Genomic DNA, 17465 nt, shown 5'->3' with positions numbered 1-17465 from the left:
TTGGCTAAGGTGTGTAGCATAATAATATAAATTAATATCTGGAAACCCATTTCCTTCTTTTAGCGGTTGGACGTCGAAGGGTCGCAAAGCTAATACGAGGAGATTTTAGTCTCCAGACAAATTGTACAAACCATTTATGTATTTGTAACAAAGAATGTCTAGGGACCTGTACTGGGAGGGTTTGGAAAAGATCTAGTAGTCGGGGTAAAATATTTATTTTTAAGGCGGCTATTCTATCCAACCATGATATAATAAAACCCCACCACCGCAGGAGATCTTGTTTAATAGTTCTAAACAGTGGGCCAAAATATGCTGTATATATCGTATTATAATGGTTTGTTATATACACCCCATAGCATTTAATTTTAAGGGAGTGCCATGTGAATTTATAATTAAGTTGCAAGAGATTTAAAGTTGATGTGGGAACATTAATCACTACCGCCTCTGTTTTGGTAACATTTATTTTATAGCCTGATAGTGTACCGTAGGTGTCTAGTATCTGAAGTAGAATGGGGAGCGACGTGTGTGGTGAGGTCAGAGTAAAAAGGACATCGTCTGCATACAAAGACATCTTATATGTGTCCATGTCCAGGGATAAACCTTTTATATCTATCTTTATTAAGACGTATAAATGCTGCTAATGGTTCAATAACCAATGCAAAGATCAGGGGCGACAGAGGGCACCCCTGTCTTGTTCCATTGGTTATAGGTAGGAGATTAGATGGAACCTCATTTACGGAAACTTTAGCCGATGGAGAAGAGTGTAAGGCCTGAATACCACATAGGAAGTCTCCCTCTAGTCCAAATGCCTGTAGAGTTGGGAGCATGAAAGGCCAGCTAATCCGATCAAATGCTTTCTTGAATCACGTTTTTAATTAGACCATGCAGATGGTAAGGTGAGGATATGGAGACAACCGCACAAAATCATAGCTCCTTCTTACATTATGCTGGTAATTGGGGAGGTGCACATCACGGTAGGTGGTGTTTGGTGATTGCTGGATTTGATGGGGTGAGGGGAGTTATCTGGACTTATGTTCTGCTGTGCAGGGGGGGGTTTGAAGCTGGGAGATCAAGGTGCAGGGATGGTGCCAGGTGTGTTGCTGTCATCCGCACCTCACGCTCACCGCAGCTGATGACTGAGAAGTATTAGGCAGACACTGCTGGTCAGTTCTGTTGAGGAAAACAGGTTTGATTTTTACCATTTTAGAAATTTTTGCACCATTTTTCAGTGTGTGTGGGAGCAATCAGCTGATAATTACTTGCTCCCACACACTAGACAGATTATCATCCAATCGGCCAAGTAGTTGGCTGTTTGGAACAAAATCTTCCTGGTGTATGGCCAGCATTAGGAGTTGCTGGGCAGGGGTATACACAGACCTGTTCAGTGAAACTTGACTCCCTGCCGTACTAGTTGATAAGGTCACCTAAAGGTTAGCCCTGTCATAGCAGAATGCTATACACGCTGCTGTAATGTATTGTGTATGTTAAAATATATATATATATATATATATATATATATATATATATATATATACTTTGACACATCAGGCCATAATCTATGCTACACCAATGTACATCTCTTCACTTATATTGATCTACATCTCTCATTCATAAGCTTTATTTGCTTCCACTCTCGATTTCAGCACTATTTTCAGGCTGCACCCACTCGTGCACAATAAAGTTTTTTTTTTTTTTTTTAATTAAGTGGTTTTTTTATAGCTTTTTTCAGACACATAGAAATTCCCAACAGAGACAAAAAGAACAAATATCATATAGGAATAAGCAATATTTTGAGTGTACATAGGATAATATATGTATAGAGAAAAGTTAGAAAGTACTGACTCCCTTTACCACTATAAATGAAACGTATTTCCCGAAGGCGCCATCCGTGCATATATATAACAGGAGATAATGAAGCACAGTTACAGGGTAATAATTTTGAATGATCCTACAACCCCATTAAGGAGAAACATATTATAAAATAATCATTTGTCAGAAACTCTATCCTAAACCCGCTAATTCTAATAAAGTAAACCACCCAGAAAACCCAAAGCAAACCTCCCAGATAACCCCCCCCCCCCCCCCCCACACACACACACACACACCCCCCCCGGTACAACCCACCCCCAACTAAGGCGCAATAAAGTCTCTTTTAGTCTCCAAACCTCCAAGCGCTCCATGAAATTCCAGAACTGCCCACATAATCTTAATAAACCCTTTCTATAAAATGATATTCCCAGTTTACAGTCCAAACATATCCTCATATTTTCTCTTTCTCCTGTTCCCAGGCCAACGTCGCTGGTTAACAGTATCTTACAGCCTACCAAGGACCTTTTGTAACATGGGGTACCATTATGCAATAGATAACTATCCTTGTGTATCAATACCCATTTCCCTATAGATTGTAAGCTTGAAAGCAGGGCCTTTCTACCATTTGACTATCTGTAACTAAAAGCAACAAGAAGAAGGAAGTGGCCCTGGTTTGATGAAAGTTTATACAAATATTTAATAACAGTTAAAAAATCATATCATACAATTGTGTAACAATAAATGATGAAATTTTTTTTTTAAATGGTGAATATGTATTAGAAGTCTGGACCGGGCTACTGAGGGAGTAGGACAAATGGAATGTTCAGTCTCTGCAGGTCAGAGGTGTAACTGATAAGGGAAGTGAGTCAGGTTGCCCACTAGGTTGATAGTTACCACAAGTTGTTATGGTTGATCCAATCCCGAAGGCAATGATACAGAGATGTCCTCAGATATGGTGCGGCAGTGGGGCCACAAGTGGCGATGACCCAGTAGATGTAGAGAATGGCTGGATAATGAGACAGACAGGGGTTTCCCACATCGCTAGAGGTTCCAATCTTAGGGATGGTATGTGACAGGTGTCCTCAAGGTTGTTGAGGCTGTGTGACCAAGATATAGGTGGTTTCAGATGGTCATTACCAACCTTGATTCCTGTGTTGGTGCAAATTAAGCGTGGTAACTGGAGAGGTAGCCAGCAACTGCAGAGGGAGGGGGAAACAATTCCCAATGCAGTGAGGGAAGTGGGAGACCAAATGGCTGAGAAGGTCCAGGTGGTAGGTGTCCAGTAAGGACAAACTGGTCCAGTCCAGAGAATACTGTGAACGCTTTTCACTGCTTAGAAGGATGCAGCTTTTTCAAAGACTATCTGTAACTACCCAGTTTGTAGTCTCCCTATATCCAATTGTAAAGTTCCATGGAAGTTGCTTAACTATATAAGAAACTGTCAATAAACAAATAATATTAATGAAGTTATACTGACAACCTCTTTGTTGTACTTTCTCTGAAGGTTTATGTTCTACCTCCAATGATTGTGGTATCTGTGGAACGAAGACTGCCACTGTATTGTGTTCTCTCTGTAATGACAAATTATGTGTGGCATGTGATCAGCGGGTACACTCTCACCCCAATCGTTGGAATCACCAGCGCTCCCCCTTTGGAGCCACTTATAGGTACATTCCATTTGTTTCATGTTTGTATAATTCCTTGAATAGAATGCTCGCAGTTGACCTATAATTTGACTGACTATATCTTCCTTATTGATTTCTCCATCAAGCCCCAAGGAAGACCTTACGTCACACCTCTCTGCTCGCCCACCATGGCATTGTATGACTTGCCACACTTTAAACAGAGGAGGTTCAGTGCTGTGTGTGGGTTGTGACCGTCCCCGCGGCTGTACCAACAATATGTCTAACTTGTCATTAGAGGCTTCCTTGCAGAAGGACACATGGGAATGTCAGGCTTGCACTTTTCAGAACACCTCCAATGCTGTGTTGTGTGAAATCTGTGACCGACCTCGACTAGCCAGAAAACCATCTAGAGAAAGCCATGAGTCTGCTGCTCTCTCCTCAAAAGATTGCAGGAATATGGACAGCTGCAAGACTGGAGTCATTCCTGGTAAAAGTAGCCTCACATGTTTGGCAGGGAAAGAGACTCGCAAGCAAGTTGAGCTTGGTGCTGGTGATTTTCAAGACAAAAACACCTTTGAGGGAGCACAAAAACCTTGGACCCACCCTGGAGGAGATAACCATGCATGTACTTCTTTACCAAAGAAAGAGAATTTACAGGGTGCTGACATCTTTGAAACACTCGGCAACGAATCGGTCATGAACACTTGGAGAAATAGCTTAACTGATCTAGTGGATCCACTAATAGTAGACCAAGAACATGAAGTGAAAATGAGTAGACCAGAGGTAATGTATGACAAAACATCAAGGTTGTAATATTGTTTTTACATGCATTATTGCTTTGTCTGACGATTGTCATGTAAACCCAGGTTTGGCAGTGTTCCCATTGCACTTATAAAAACACACATAGTGGACGTGTCTGTGAGATGTGTGACCGGACTACAGAGCGAGCAGTTGCAACAGAAGGGAACAACACGCAGGACAAACCAGGACATTTGAAATCTAAAGAGGAAATAAGGCAGAAGCAATTGAAAGAAGATGGAGCAAAAATTGTGGCACTGATTAAGGTGGGCCCAAAAAGTAACATTGATCATTGGAAATTGCACTTTATGTTCTTTGTGTATTGCACACATACAGTATATTTAGTATTTCTGATTCAAGGAAAGTCTGGTGTAGATAGTAAAGACCCCGGTTGTTGTGAATTTGACACTGCACTGTACTTTTTCTTTTAAACAATACTTGGATATTTATTTTAATTATTAAACTGTGGTCAATAAATTTGCGTAATGACTTCCTTTATCTGCTTTAGGGGGCAAATACAGAGGGTTCTATTTCCTTGGAGACTGGACACTGAAACAGAATTAACACAAATTCTATCTTATAGCATACTACATACCACTTCCACCATTATTTTTTTGTATAGTATCGTGCGTATAATGTTGGTACAAGGCCTTATGTCATTACTTACATTATTATAATGAACTTCCCGATCATGTGGCAGTGTGTTGTGTGCTGTTAAATTATTATTATTTTTTTTTTTTCAAGGTATAACCATTTGACTGGTGTTTTTATTTTTTTTCTATGAAATGGGCCCCAAACATGTTGCATATTATATACAGTACATATGTATGTATATGTATTAAAGTTAAGTATTAAATATGTTTTCATAATAATTTTTTTTCCAATAAATGTTTTTTATTGAAGCATTTGTGTAATAAAGCAAACAATACAGCAAAACAATAGCAAAATATATATATATATGTATTTACCTCTCCAGGTGAGGGAAATAATGTAACCAGCACACACGTTTCAAGTGAAGCAAAAAAAATTGTATTGAGAGGTTTACAGCATAGTTATTAATCAGTAGTACAGCTGCTGACCCGACAGCCGTTTCAACTGGCAATAGTTGTCAGGGGCCTGGTTTCTCATCTCATTAACATTACCCCGCCAACTAGTCATTGCAGATCCCCATTGGAGTAGCCTATCTCTCCCAGTGAAAGAAGTTTGCCGAAAGTTGTCCTGTATCTTTTTTTTTTTTTTATTATGGGTATGTCATCCAATCCATCTCCAGTGCAAGTAGTGCCCTCATTTCTATTACCATCCCACATAAACTGCGTATGTCATAGTGGACTGATGCAACGTCCTTCCTTCTACAGCTTCTCTCTGTACATGCAGAGATCAGTCAAATGGTGCTGTGGGGAGGAACGAAGTCCTGTAATTTTTGTCCTTGACACTCGACTGTGATTAAGTGAAGACAATAATTAAGGACACTATAGACAGGAGTTTTTTCCTTACTCAAAATAAATTTAAGGGATTTAACTCTTGCTACGTGTGCTCCTTTTTCTCCTTGTGCGTTGAACACACATGAAACCGATTCCTTGGTAAACAGATCAGACTTTGAGGGAGCTAGACCAAGATGTAGCTATGTTAGACTTCCCCCCCCAAAAAGGACACAATGCTGACAGTGGTAAGTGCAGACCAAGGGCCTGTAACTTTCTGTCTGGCACTTTTTCTCTATATGACCATAAAAGGTTCTGAAAATCTATTGCCTTGGGGTGCAGTCCTTGGCCTGGCCGGTCCTGGAAAATGGGGACAACACATCCCCGTTTCTGTAAATGCTGACTGCCCCTGTCTCTTCCCTTGAATGCCTCTGTCTGTCAATCAGGCAGATGCTTCGCTATTCTCCGCTGTGATCCCAGGACCAATTCTACACAAGCACAGATTGGGTCCTGCACGTACGCAATTCCCAACAATCGGAGAAACGTGGGTTGGATCTTGTATGCGATCCATCCTGAATTGGCCCCTGCATCTGAATCAGCCTATTACTGTTCTATTATACTTTTTTTATTCTTTCATATTTTGTCTCTGTCTCTCAGGAAGGGGAAGCATGTGGTGTTTCTCCAGAAGAGGTGTACAGTGCGATACAGTACTCTGGTACAGAAGTGCCTCTATCGTGGCTGCAGTCTGAACTCCCTTATGTGTTGGAACGAGTGATTGACGCAGCATCAAAGAAAGCAGGACATGAACTGGGTGCATTCACAGCAGAGGAAGCTCATAGTGCATGGGTTTCTGGTGGTGGCGATATTGAGGATGCAGTGAATTTGTGTATTATACAACGAAGACACAAGGTATAAAAGAGAAATATATTGCTAAAATGATTACTAATAAAAGGTTGGAAATTCATCGGAACATTGAGTGATACCTCATAACCTTATCTTGCACTCAGTATATATAAATATAATAAATATTAATTACAGTGTCTTATGTAGCGCAGCAGATTCCGTTGCGCTTTACAATAGTAGACAGTGATAAAACAAACTGGGTAACAACAGACAGACTTGGAGGTAGGAGGGCCCTGCTGCAAGCTTACAATCTATAGGGATATAGGAGGGAAACACAAGGACAGGCACCAGTAATAGCATAGCAGTCCCACCAAGTTACAAGTCCAGAAGGGAAGCTATATAATACATAAGTGCCTCGGAGGGTTATGCATGTAGAACTTAAATATGATAGGCTTGCCTGAAGAGGTGAGTTTTCAGGGAACGCTTGAAAGTTTGGAGGCTAGCAGAGAGTCTTATTGTGTGTGGAAGGGAATTCCATAGGATGGGAGCAGCCCAATGAAAGTCCTGTAATAGTGAATGGGAGCTAGTGATCCGTGCAGAAGAGACGCAGATCTTGTGCAGAGCAGAGTGGTCGAGATGGGAGATATTTTGTGATAAGTAAAGCGATATATGCTGGTGCAGTATGGTTAATAGCTTTATATGCGAGTAGAAGTATTTTATATTGACTACGGTAAGATATAGTCATCACCTCTGAGGTGACGTACCGCCAGTGACAACTAGAGGACACACGATGGACCAAATTACTCCTTAATAGAAAGTGAAAGCAAAATTATGCATTTCATACTTGATGGATATGGAGAGAGGGAGCCGTGGAGATAGGAGTAGACTCAGCTGTTATTTTGACAGGCTTTTAACTAGTTGTATTATATTTGTACTAACAATGATTGAGTTAAGTAAACACTTTCTTGTAAGTTGACATTCATTTTGTCTTTTTTTTTTTTTTTTTTTTTTATATATATTGATAACTTATCTGGACATATGCGTATGTATGTGTGTGGCATTACATTTAGCCAAAAACCTCATTCTTTATAAACCAGTAAAGTCTTCACTTTGGCTCTGACTTACAGGTGGAAGAACTATGTGCCCTAGGTTTTCTTGATCAGGATAATGTGGTTGCTGCCCTTTTTGAGAGTGCTGGGGATGTAGGAAAAGCACTCTGTATATTACAGGCACCCCTTTTGGATCCCTTTCAAAGTCGTGTATGGGAAGATGAGCAAGCAAGCTTGCAGCTGGATTCCAGAGATAGACAAGTGAGTGCAGCAGTAGCGGAGTTGAGTGTGTACGATAGGTGAAAGTTTGCCAGTCTCTGTATTTCAACCGTTTGTGTCTCCACAGGCACTTCTAAGGAGATTACTTGCAGAGTATGCGCTACATAGTTGGGGTCGTGCCGAGCTTGCACTCTCTCTCCTTCAGGAAGGTGAAGGGCGTTATGACCTACAGGATGTTGTGGAAGCAGTGAAAGAGTCACAGGACCGTGATTTTATCAAAAGGATGCTAACCCAGGAATGTGCAGTCTGTGGCTGGGAGCTTCCCCGAAACAAGGTGGTTCCTTCTTCACTTGACATACAGCCATTCTATATCACCCCAATACACTCATAATAATGCCTTACAGTAGCAACGCTTTTCCATTTACACCTGTATTCAACCAAAAATCTAAAACTGGAACAAAATGTAAGATTCAAATGTTCACACTAAAAAAATATATATTTATAATCGATCAGCTACACATGCTTGGTCATCTAGCTTCATTATATAACTATATGTACTATAACTATTTCCACAAGAGACGTCTAACATGACTTTCTGGAGTGGGTGTGGTATGGCGGTCCGGAAATCGGGATCCTGAAGGTCAGTATCCCGACTGCCAGTGCTCCAACAGGTTCTTTTCTCCCTCTATGGGGGTCATGGGCCCCCACAAAGGATAATAGCCCCTGTCTGTCAGGATCCCAACTGTTGGGCATTTGAACAGTTGGGATTCCCGTCGGAGTACTGACCATCGGAATCCAGACTGTCGGGCAGTCTTCCGGCACCCTTCTGGCGCATGCACACCTTAAGTTATTTTGTATTAGTGGTTTAGTATTTGTGTTCCATTCTATGGAAGAGCAAGAAACTAATATTTGTTCAGGGTCAAGTAACTCCATTGGCTTCTGTTTTAATGCCTGATATTTTAGGTTTTTAAACAGAATGATACTATGGTTTTTTAAGTATAAATATTTATAAAATGCTAAATCTAAATTTGAACTCTTGTCCTTTTTTTTATAAACCTTCACATGGTCTTCCACACTTTTCTGGCAATGCTATATATTTACTAGTTAGCTTCTAGGTGGGATTCCTTTGTAGCTTGCAGGTATTTTACATAGAGAGATGATCAAACTTGATTCCACATACCTCTGGTGCAATTGTAGTTGAGCAAGTAACTATTGTACAAATAGAACATACAGTGTAGCCATTTCTGTTATGCACTCCTTTTTCCTTACGGCATAGTTGCAGTCACGCTACTGTACTGTCCTTTGACACTCCTGTCACATATGGTGTTTTTTTGTTTCTTTTTTAGATGCGTTCTCTCACCTCATGTGAGTGCTGTATCTGCCCAGACTGCTTCCGGACGCACTTTACAGTGGCTGTGAAAGAGAAGCACATCAGAGACATGGTGTGTCCAGCATGCGAGGAGCCAGAGATTAGTGATGAGGGTGAACTCTTGCATTATTTTTCTACACTGGACATTTTGGTGAGTCTACTTAAATTGAATCCATTAGTCATGTGCTCTTGGTCAGGCCCAGATTTATACGTTTTATCCTCCATATAAGTTCCTTTTTTGGGATGAGCCATTATGCAATTTACCTTCAAGCTAAACCAACCTTGTTAAAACATGTAAATTTAAATAAATACTAAAGAAACATTTTTAAATGTTTATTCATTATAAATAGCACATTATTAATGTATAAAAAAACGGTACTTATGTACTAACTGGGCTGCCGATTTTGAAATCGGGTCCATCGCATCGCATCGCATCCGACCATATCGCATGCGATGCGATTCGATGCGATGGACCCGATTTTTCCATAGGATTCAATGTTAAAATGGACTGAGTCCATTTTAACATGGAATTCAATGGGAAAAGGGGTCCTTTTCATACCCCTACTATCCAAGTGGGCATGGAGTTGGATATAAACCTGTGGCAAGCGTAGCGAGCCACCGAGCACGAAGAGTGGCGAGCGGACACAGAATACCGTCTGCTCGCCACGCTTCGTGCTCGGTGGCTCGCTACGCTCGCCACAGGTTTATATCCAACTCCATGCCCACTTGGATAGTAGGGGTATGAAAAGGACCCCTTTTTCCCATTGAATTCCATGTTAAAATGGACTCAGTCCATTTTAACATTGAATCCTATGGAAAAATCGGGTCATCGCATCGCATCGCATGCGATATGGTCTGATGCGATGCGATATCGCATCGCATCTGATTGTATGCCTTAAGTTAAGGCATACAATCAAAAAAATCGGCAGCCCAGATAATGCATAAGTACCTAAAAAACTCTATGTAGCATTTATAATTTTTTGTCAAGAGTTTCACTTCTCCGATTTACATAATAGGGCTTCCTGCTCACTGTCACCGCTCCCCCCCCCCCCCCCCCCCCACACACACACACCAATGTGGCTAAATGCAGCGGGTTCGCTGGATTACCCATGGGTCTCGCTTTTTGGGGAATCCTCGCCGTCATGTGACAGCGAGGATTCCCCCGGAACATTGAATAGGGCGAGGGGGTTATGTATGGCGCATAGTATTACAATATTTAGATAAAATGCATATAACACTCTGGTATGTTGTTCCATGTATGATCACATAATGCAATTTGATGGCAGATAAGAGCCACTCAGCCCATTAGTCTCTCTTTCTTTTTTTTTTAACCTTTGGGTAACTTCAACCGTATTTGATCTTTAGTTCTTTGTAAGGCTATTCAGATGCCTATCCCAAGCATTATTTAATTTGCCTACTGACTTAAGCTGGGTACACATCTAAAGAGTTATCTGTCCTATCTGTCTGGTGGGAACAAAGTTCTGCTAATGTATGGGAGCAAATGACAATAAACCATCTGTTCCAAAACACAAGAACCATTCAGTTCTTGTTAACTCCGATTGCTTTTACATATTTATAACAACAATCGTTTTTTGTCTGATTTTCATTGTTTGGGAGCAAATGGTTGAATGTCCTATGCAGACAGATTGCTCAGATAAATATTTAGGTGTATATCCATCTGTAGCTATTCCACTCACCCAGTACCCTTTGTGTGACCTAGTTTTTCCTTCCAGTTGTGTCCTTCTAGTTTCAGCACATGTGCTCCTGTTCTAATACTTCTTTTCCTTTGAAGAATGTTTCTCTCCTTGACCTTGTTAGACCTGCTAGATGTAAAGCCGCAGTTATTTTAAAGGCAAAAACATTACTGATTTTAAATATTTAGCAGATATGGACTTATTAGACTGTACATGCTATTTGCAATCTGGTGATATATTCAATATATAGGATACACCAAATACTGACTCTATCACCAGATATATTCAGTATTTCAATATTCATGATAAGCCAAATTCCATATTTGGCTTATCCTGAATATTGAATATATCACCAGATTGAAAGATAACATTTTACCTTTGGGTTTAAGGGTGTCTTAGTATGTTTCCATCAGGGTCCTCTTAACAGCAATGAAAGCCCTGGGCAAAACAATATATTGGGGCCCTTACCTACCCATTCATGGGACTAAATAAAATAAAAATCTTAACCCACCCCTCCTGCGGTTCTGCATCGTCTGTCCACATGCTACCATACAGGGAATGGCTGTCAGCACTCTGATTGTTGGATAACTCCAACCATCCATCCATCAGTCAGCAAGCTAACAGTCAATTGCTGTCCGGCTGGAGGCAGGTATAAATATCGCCATCCATCCACCAATCAGCCAGCTGCATTTGATGGAGATTTGATCCCAATGCTTGCTTCAGCGGCAACTGGATTGAAAGCAGAAAGACTTGGCAGGCAATTCTATTCCTGGTTCACTCTCCAGACCGAATGCAGTCCCATGCTGCTCAAAGCATGGTATGGCCGCCGGATCGAAGTGTCTGTATGCCCCATTAGAGTAGCTAGGCAGGAATCTCCCTATACCGCTTTTAAATCAGAGCAGCGACCCGTGTTATTGTCGCTCCAGTCCAGGCCGGGGCTTGATGTAAAAGGGGTTAAAAAAAATAACCCGGGTCCTATTACCCAGTGTCCAACCCAGCAAATGTTCAGGGTCGGACATGGGGCTTTCAACCTCCGGGCCGCAGAGCTCTGAGGTCAGTCCGGAGGTTGGGCAGGGGCTGTGTACAGCCTCCGCTGCTGCCTGCGGTACTATGCAGACAGCAGCGAAGGCTGGGCAGAGGTGTGTGCGGCATCCATTCACCTCATGGACGGAGGCTGGGGGCGCTCGGAGGCTGGGGGCAGCCCAGCAGCTTACCTGGGTGCTGGGCTTGCCCCCAGCGTGTCGGTCGACGGCCGACACGCTGGGCTTACCTGGGTGCTGGGCGTCGCCTTGGGTGCTGGGCTTACCTGGGTGCTGGGCGTCGCCCACCCAGCATAATGCTGGGGGACACTGGTGTAAAAGGGAACAACTGCTGGGTCGCATCCGGGTCCAAAACCCCAGGTGCAACCCAGCAGTTTTGGTGTAAAAGGGGTACAAGAAGCTCCAGAGGCAACAGCCTGGGAAGTAGATGCCCATGGTCCTACCACACCCCTGCTTGAGGCCACTATAATCCAGGGGCTCTAGCATGTCGCCCATTGTGCCTATATGTTAAGATAGTCCTGATTCCAGTTACCCACAAATTGAAGTTTTATTGCACAATATGCATGATACATTTTATAAGTATGCTTATCAATGTGGGATGTTGGTTCACATAGTATCCGGAGCAATTTTTTTTTGTGTGTGTGGAGAGTCATAAAATTCTCTTTTTATTTTGTTCTCTAGTTGCGGGACACTCTGGAGGTGGACGCATATGATTTGTTCCATAAAAAGTTGACGGAGAGAACGCTCATGAAAGATCCAAAGTTTCTTTGGTGCACTCATGTGAGTATAAAATTATCACTTAAAAATCTTAATTTAAATATCTACTCTTTATTATATGATTTTTTCTATTTTTTTTTTTACATTTTTAGTGCTCATTTGGATTTATTTATGAGCGAGATCAGCTAGATGTGAAGTGTCCTCAGTGTTCCTGCAGCTTCTGCAGGAATTGCAAGCGTCCGGTATGTCACTTTGAAATGGTATTGCATGAATTTAATTCAATTAATTTATTTCAAGTATTTTATGCTAACCTTTGACCTTATTGTGATGGCTAAACATATCAGAAAAACATAAAAAACCAAGCTTGGCTTCAATAAATCATTCATCATCCAAACAGAACATAGAAAACATGATGATATGACAAAGCCTAAGGGATGTAATAAACAAAAGGAAAGCGGTTCATATGGGGAGATTACTCTTAGGCTGAACCATAGGACCTTACAGACCTGCTGGGAAGGATGGTTTGACAGACCCATTTTCAGAAGCTTGAAGCCCCCACCAGGCAAATTTGATGTTGCTTGTTAGTCCTTCACAGTTCTCCAGGAAATCAAACTGTTTGCGAATGTTGTCCACAATATCAGCTTGGTTGCAGCAAGCCTTAAGGCCCATACACACTAATGCTGCTTTCACATCGCAAAACCTGCTTAGACCCGGTATTTAAAATGTCTTAAAACGGGTCAGAGCAAGTTAAAACCCCTTTCACACCGCATGTAAATACCGGGGGTGACATTCTATGGGATGCGATTTCCGTTTTTTTGCGGTAATTAGACCACAAAATGGCGATATCGCATTTTCCCATTAAATCGTTAATTTAATGGGATGCGCTAAGGGACTGAAATCGCATGTTATGTGCGTTAAGGTATGCTGATAAAAATTGCGAGATTAATTCACATTTTTATTGCATCCAGATGTTTTCGTATAGAAAAGTATACAAGTCGCTTATTTAATGCAATGCGCATTTGCACATCGCATTTTTTAGGTGCCTAATTATCGCACTTATTTCAGACCAGGGTCTGTTTGGCGAATTAGCCAGAACCCTGCACAGATCGCAATGTTCTGTGCAGGGTTCTGCTGTAAAAAATAAAATAAAGGGTTAAAATAAAAAAAAAAAACGAGCGTGGGGTCCCCCGCCCGAGTATAACCAGCCCCGGGCTCACTGAGCCGGTGCTGGTGACATAAAATCAGGGTCCCCGACAAATAGGGGTCCCCTTGATTTCATGAAACCAGCACCAGGCTCAAGGTCCGGCGCTGGTTCCCAAAATACGGGGGACAAAGTGACTAGGGGTCCCCCCGTATTTTAAGAACCAGCACCGGACACAACCAGCCAGCATGGTAATGCCACAGCCGGGGGAAACTTATTATATAAGCTCCCGCGGCCAAAGCATTAACCCCCTGGCTGGTCAGCATGGGCAGGGGTCCTGGGGAAGTGGGGACCCCCCCAATGAAGGGGTCCCCCCCCCCCTCCAGGACTTACCAGCCCATGCTGATAGTCCGGAGCTGTCCCCGATGCCCCTGGGCGGTGGGCATCGGGCTGATGGCTTGTGTAAAAAAAGAAGTAAAACTATTGTTTTATACTGGCGAACTATGAGTCCCAGCAAGCCTACCCCGCATGCTGGGACTTGGAGAACCACAAGTCCCAGCATGCGGGGCATTAAAGGGCCCGCTGGCACTTGTAGTTCAGCAGTACAAAAAATAGTTAACAAAATCACACTGACACACTGTAAAATAAAAGTTTAATACATACAAAACACACACACACTGATACTTACCTACCTTGAGCCCGTAGGTCGGTCCCTGGGTCCGGGCTCCGGGGCTCCAGGGCAGAAGAGTTCGGTTCCGGGGCCTTGGTCCTGGTTCCGGGGCTGGTCCTGGGGTTCTGGGGCTCCTGGGCTGCAGAATCCGGGGTCCGGAATCCGAGGTAGTCCCCAGGGGTACCTAAGGAAGCAAATCCAACTCACCTGGTCCCCGGCGACGACCTCGGAATCCTCTCCGGTGACAGCGCTGCTCCAATCTGGTATCCGGCTCGCAGGACTTTGACAGGCGCTGAGATGTTTCCTCCTCGGTGTCTCTGCACAGAATGATTTCCTGGCAAATCAGGAGCCGAGAAAGTCGGCTCCTGATTGGCCAGAAATCATTCTGAATACAGACGCCGAGGAAGTAACATCTCAGCGCATCTAGAGCAGAGATGTTTCCTCCTCGGCGTCTCTAGTTAGAATGATTTTTGGCCAATCAGGAGCCGACTTTCTCGGCTCCTGATTGGCCAAGAAATCATTCTGTGCAGAGACGCCGAGGAGGAAACATCTCAGCGCCTGTCAAAGTCCTGCGAGCCGGATACCAGATTGGAGCAGCGCTGTCACCGGAGAGGATTCCGAGGTCGTCGCCGGGGACCAGGTGAGTTGGATTTGCTTCCTTAGGTACCCCTGGGGACTACCTTGGATCCCGGACCCCGGATTCTGCAGCCCAGGATTTGCGGCGATGTGGTGCGCGAATAAAACATGCGCATTTAGCGCATCCCATAGAATGTCACCCCGGGTCTCAAGCAGGTTTGTGGTGTGAAAGCAGCTGGAGAACAGGGGACACAGTAGCTATGAGACAGGCTGCTGGTGTCACCACGGTCAAGCTGAGAGGAGTGCGATAATACAGCAGGCAGCATCAATGGCATGGCTACAGGCAGGTGGCAATACCCGCTCACTACAGATTCCCGATGCACTTATCCCGCACCGTGCATATGTAATAAGTGGGTCCAGCTCATTACATAGGCGTGTATGTAATGAGCGGGTCCCGCTCATTAAATATGCACTGCGCTGGGTCCCCACTCATTAAATATGCACGGAGCGGGACCAATAGTGCTCACTGCTGCCTGGGTACCGTTTCTGACCTGTTCAGACTGAAAAAAAAAACAGTGTCTGAAACGGGTAGGACCCTGCTTTTTTACCGGTTTAAAATACCGGTAATTCCAAAAGGGTAAATCACTCTGGACCTTTCAGATAGCACATATTACCGCTTTGAAACGGTAAAAAAAAATGGCAAAATACCATGCCAGCAATGTATATATATATATATATATATTGCCAGTATGTGCCAGCAATGTATATATTGTCAGTTAATCAATATACATTGGTGGGCAGGGGGGACCAGTAATATATATATATTACTGGCTAATATTAATGTGAATATACATTGGTGGCCAGTTTGTGTACTGCTGCTGCGGCGGCAGGGGAGCTGGAGCCACCACAGACAGGGGAGATGGGGCTGCTGCGGCTTCTCCCTGCTCCGTGTGGCATGTGACATGTACGGAGCAGGGAGAGGGAGAGGAGGTGCTGCGGACAGACAGAGGGGCAGCGACTTTTCCTCCCTGCTCCGTGCGGTGTGAGTATGCGGAGCAGGGGGAGGTAGCAGCAGTGCAGGGGGAGGGAGAAGGGTAGGCAGCAGGGAGTCGGGCTGAAAGTGGCTAGTCTTTCAGCCCGGCAGCGGGCGTACACACAACGATGATGGCCGATAAACCAGCCATCATTGCTGGCATGCTGGAAAAAACAGCAGACGGGAGACTTTGCTAGTGATGATGCCGGAACACACACATTATCACTAATCTGCCATCGCTGGCTTATACACACTGGGCGATTTTCAGCTGAAAATCGCTCAGAACGGCCAAAATGAACGATTTTCAGCTGAAAATCATGTGTATGGGCCTTTACATTTATTACATGTTGTATATTTGCCACATTAATCTATTTATCAGTTTACTGATCTCTGGGCACAATCAGTGAGGTATAGGTCAATGGCGTTCTATGTAATGTGGAAATAAGATAAATGATCGCATCGGTCTGACATTGGAAGTTGAAGTCAAATTGAGTGATTTAGAGATTGTGCTGCTGATTTTATTTGCTTGGATCCACTTTAACTTTGAGATTATGGAGTAAAGCTTTAGGATAAAGCACACAAACATTGGATTTACACGCACAAGGTTATCTTTAGTGGTTTGGTCCCATCATCACGCTTAAATATACAATACTATGGGTTCATGGGATCAAGCAAAGAGCAGAGGGTATGATCATTAGAATGAATCTGACACCTAGCATTGTACATCATTTGTTTGGGTCACCATGTATAAAAAAAGTGATGGACACTAACTAGCCAGAACTATGTAATGCCAACTAATCTGCAGAGGTGTCTGGGCAAAAAGCTTCAACAGGAAAGAAAGCTGTTTGTGCCTGGTAACTTTACAATTATTGTTTGAGGTCTACAAAACAAAGGTGGTTTAAATCATCACATCGGTATCCTATAGAGAGGAGCTCCTTTTTTTTTTTTTCCAGTTGATCTCTATAGGGTTAATTAGCAATATACAACTGGGTTTTCTACCACTGTACAGATAAGTCAATATGTACATAGAGAAGAAAAATGTGGTACACCAAAGGAAAAATATAAATACATTTTATTAGTATAGTATATAAAAGCTGCGAAGTATAAAAGACAAACAAGTATGTGAGGAAAAAAATGTAGAAGTGCTAAAAATGCTAAGGGCAGGATACCAGTGCACCAATTTGCTGCACAATAAACAGTAAAGGTTATAATTCACTGAGCGTCCTATACTCTGGGTAACACTATATACTGTACAATAAAGTTCCTCATAAAACATTCGTAAATAGTGTTCACACCAGGCACTATTCAGCCGACAGTATCTATAATGTATAATAGTAACGGGCAATCCTGTTTGAAAGAATGTAAAGTGATCAATGGACATTTGAAAAATAAATTGATAGAAAGATGTCGCACTGTATATTAGCATGAACTAAACAGCTTTATGGGAACTGTGAGTCATTTTGG

The 17465-nt window shown here is 42.8% G+C and overlaps 1 protein-coding gene across 3 annotated transcripts in view; it reads left to right on the top strand.

Moving 5' to 3' along the window:
• The window catches only part of RNF31 (ring finger protein 31), a 41123-nt gene that overhangs the window by 14772 nt on the left and 8886 nt on the right, over positions 1 to 17465 (top strand). For all 3 annotated transcript variants that reach the window (XM_083188100.1, XM_083188091.1, XM_083188109.1), the window contains exons 7-15: positions 3314 to 3476; positions 3581 to 4217; positions 4301 to 4498; positions 6308 to 6559; positions 7621 to 7803; positions 7889 to 8095; positions 9108 to 9281; positions 12546 to 12644; positions 12734 to 12823. In XM_083188100.1, the coding sequence (XP_083044226.1) occupies positions 3314 to 3476; positions 3581 to 4217; positions 4301 to 4498; positions 6308 to 6559; positions 7621 to 7803; positions 7889 to 8095; positions 9108 to 9281; positions 12546 to 12644; positions 12734 to 12823 (2003 nt within the window). The remainder of the gene's footprint in view (positions 1 to 3313; positions 3477 to 3580; positions 4218 to 4300; positions 4499 to 6307; positions 6560 to 7620; positions 7804 to 7888; positions 8096 to 9107; positions 9282 to 12545; positions 12645 to 12733; positions 12824 to 17465) is intronic.

Source organism: Crinia signifera, chromosome 1 (assembly GCF_055691185.1).
Source record: "Crinia signifera chromosome 1, ASM5569118v1, whole genome shotgun sequence".
In the NCBI taxonomy this organism is placed as follows: domain Eukaryota; kingdom Metazoa; phylum Chordata; class Amphibia; order Anura; family Myobatrachidae; genus Crinia; species Crinia signifera.
Note: the sequence above shows the minus strand (reverse complement) of the source record. Positions and strands in the feature narration are given on the sequence as shown.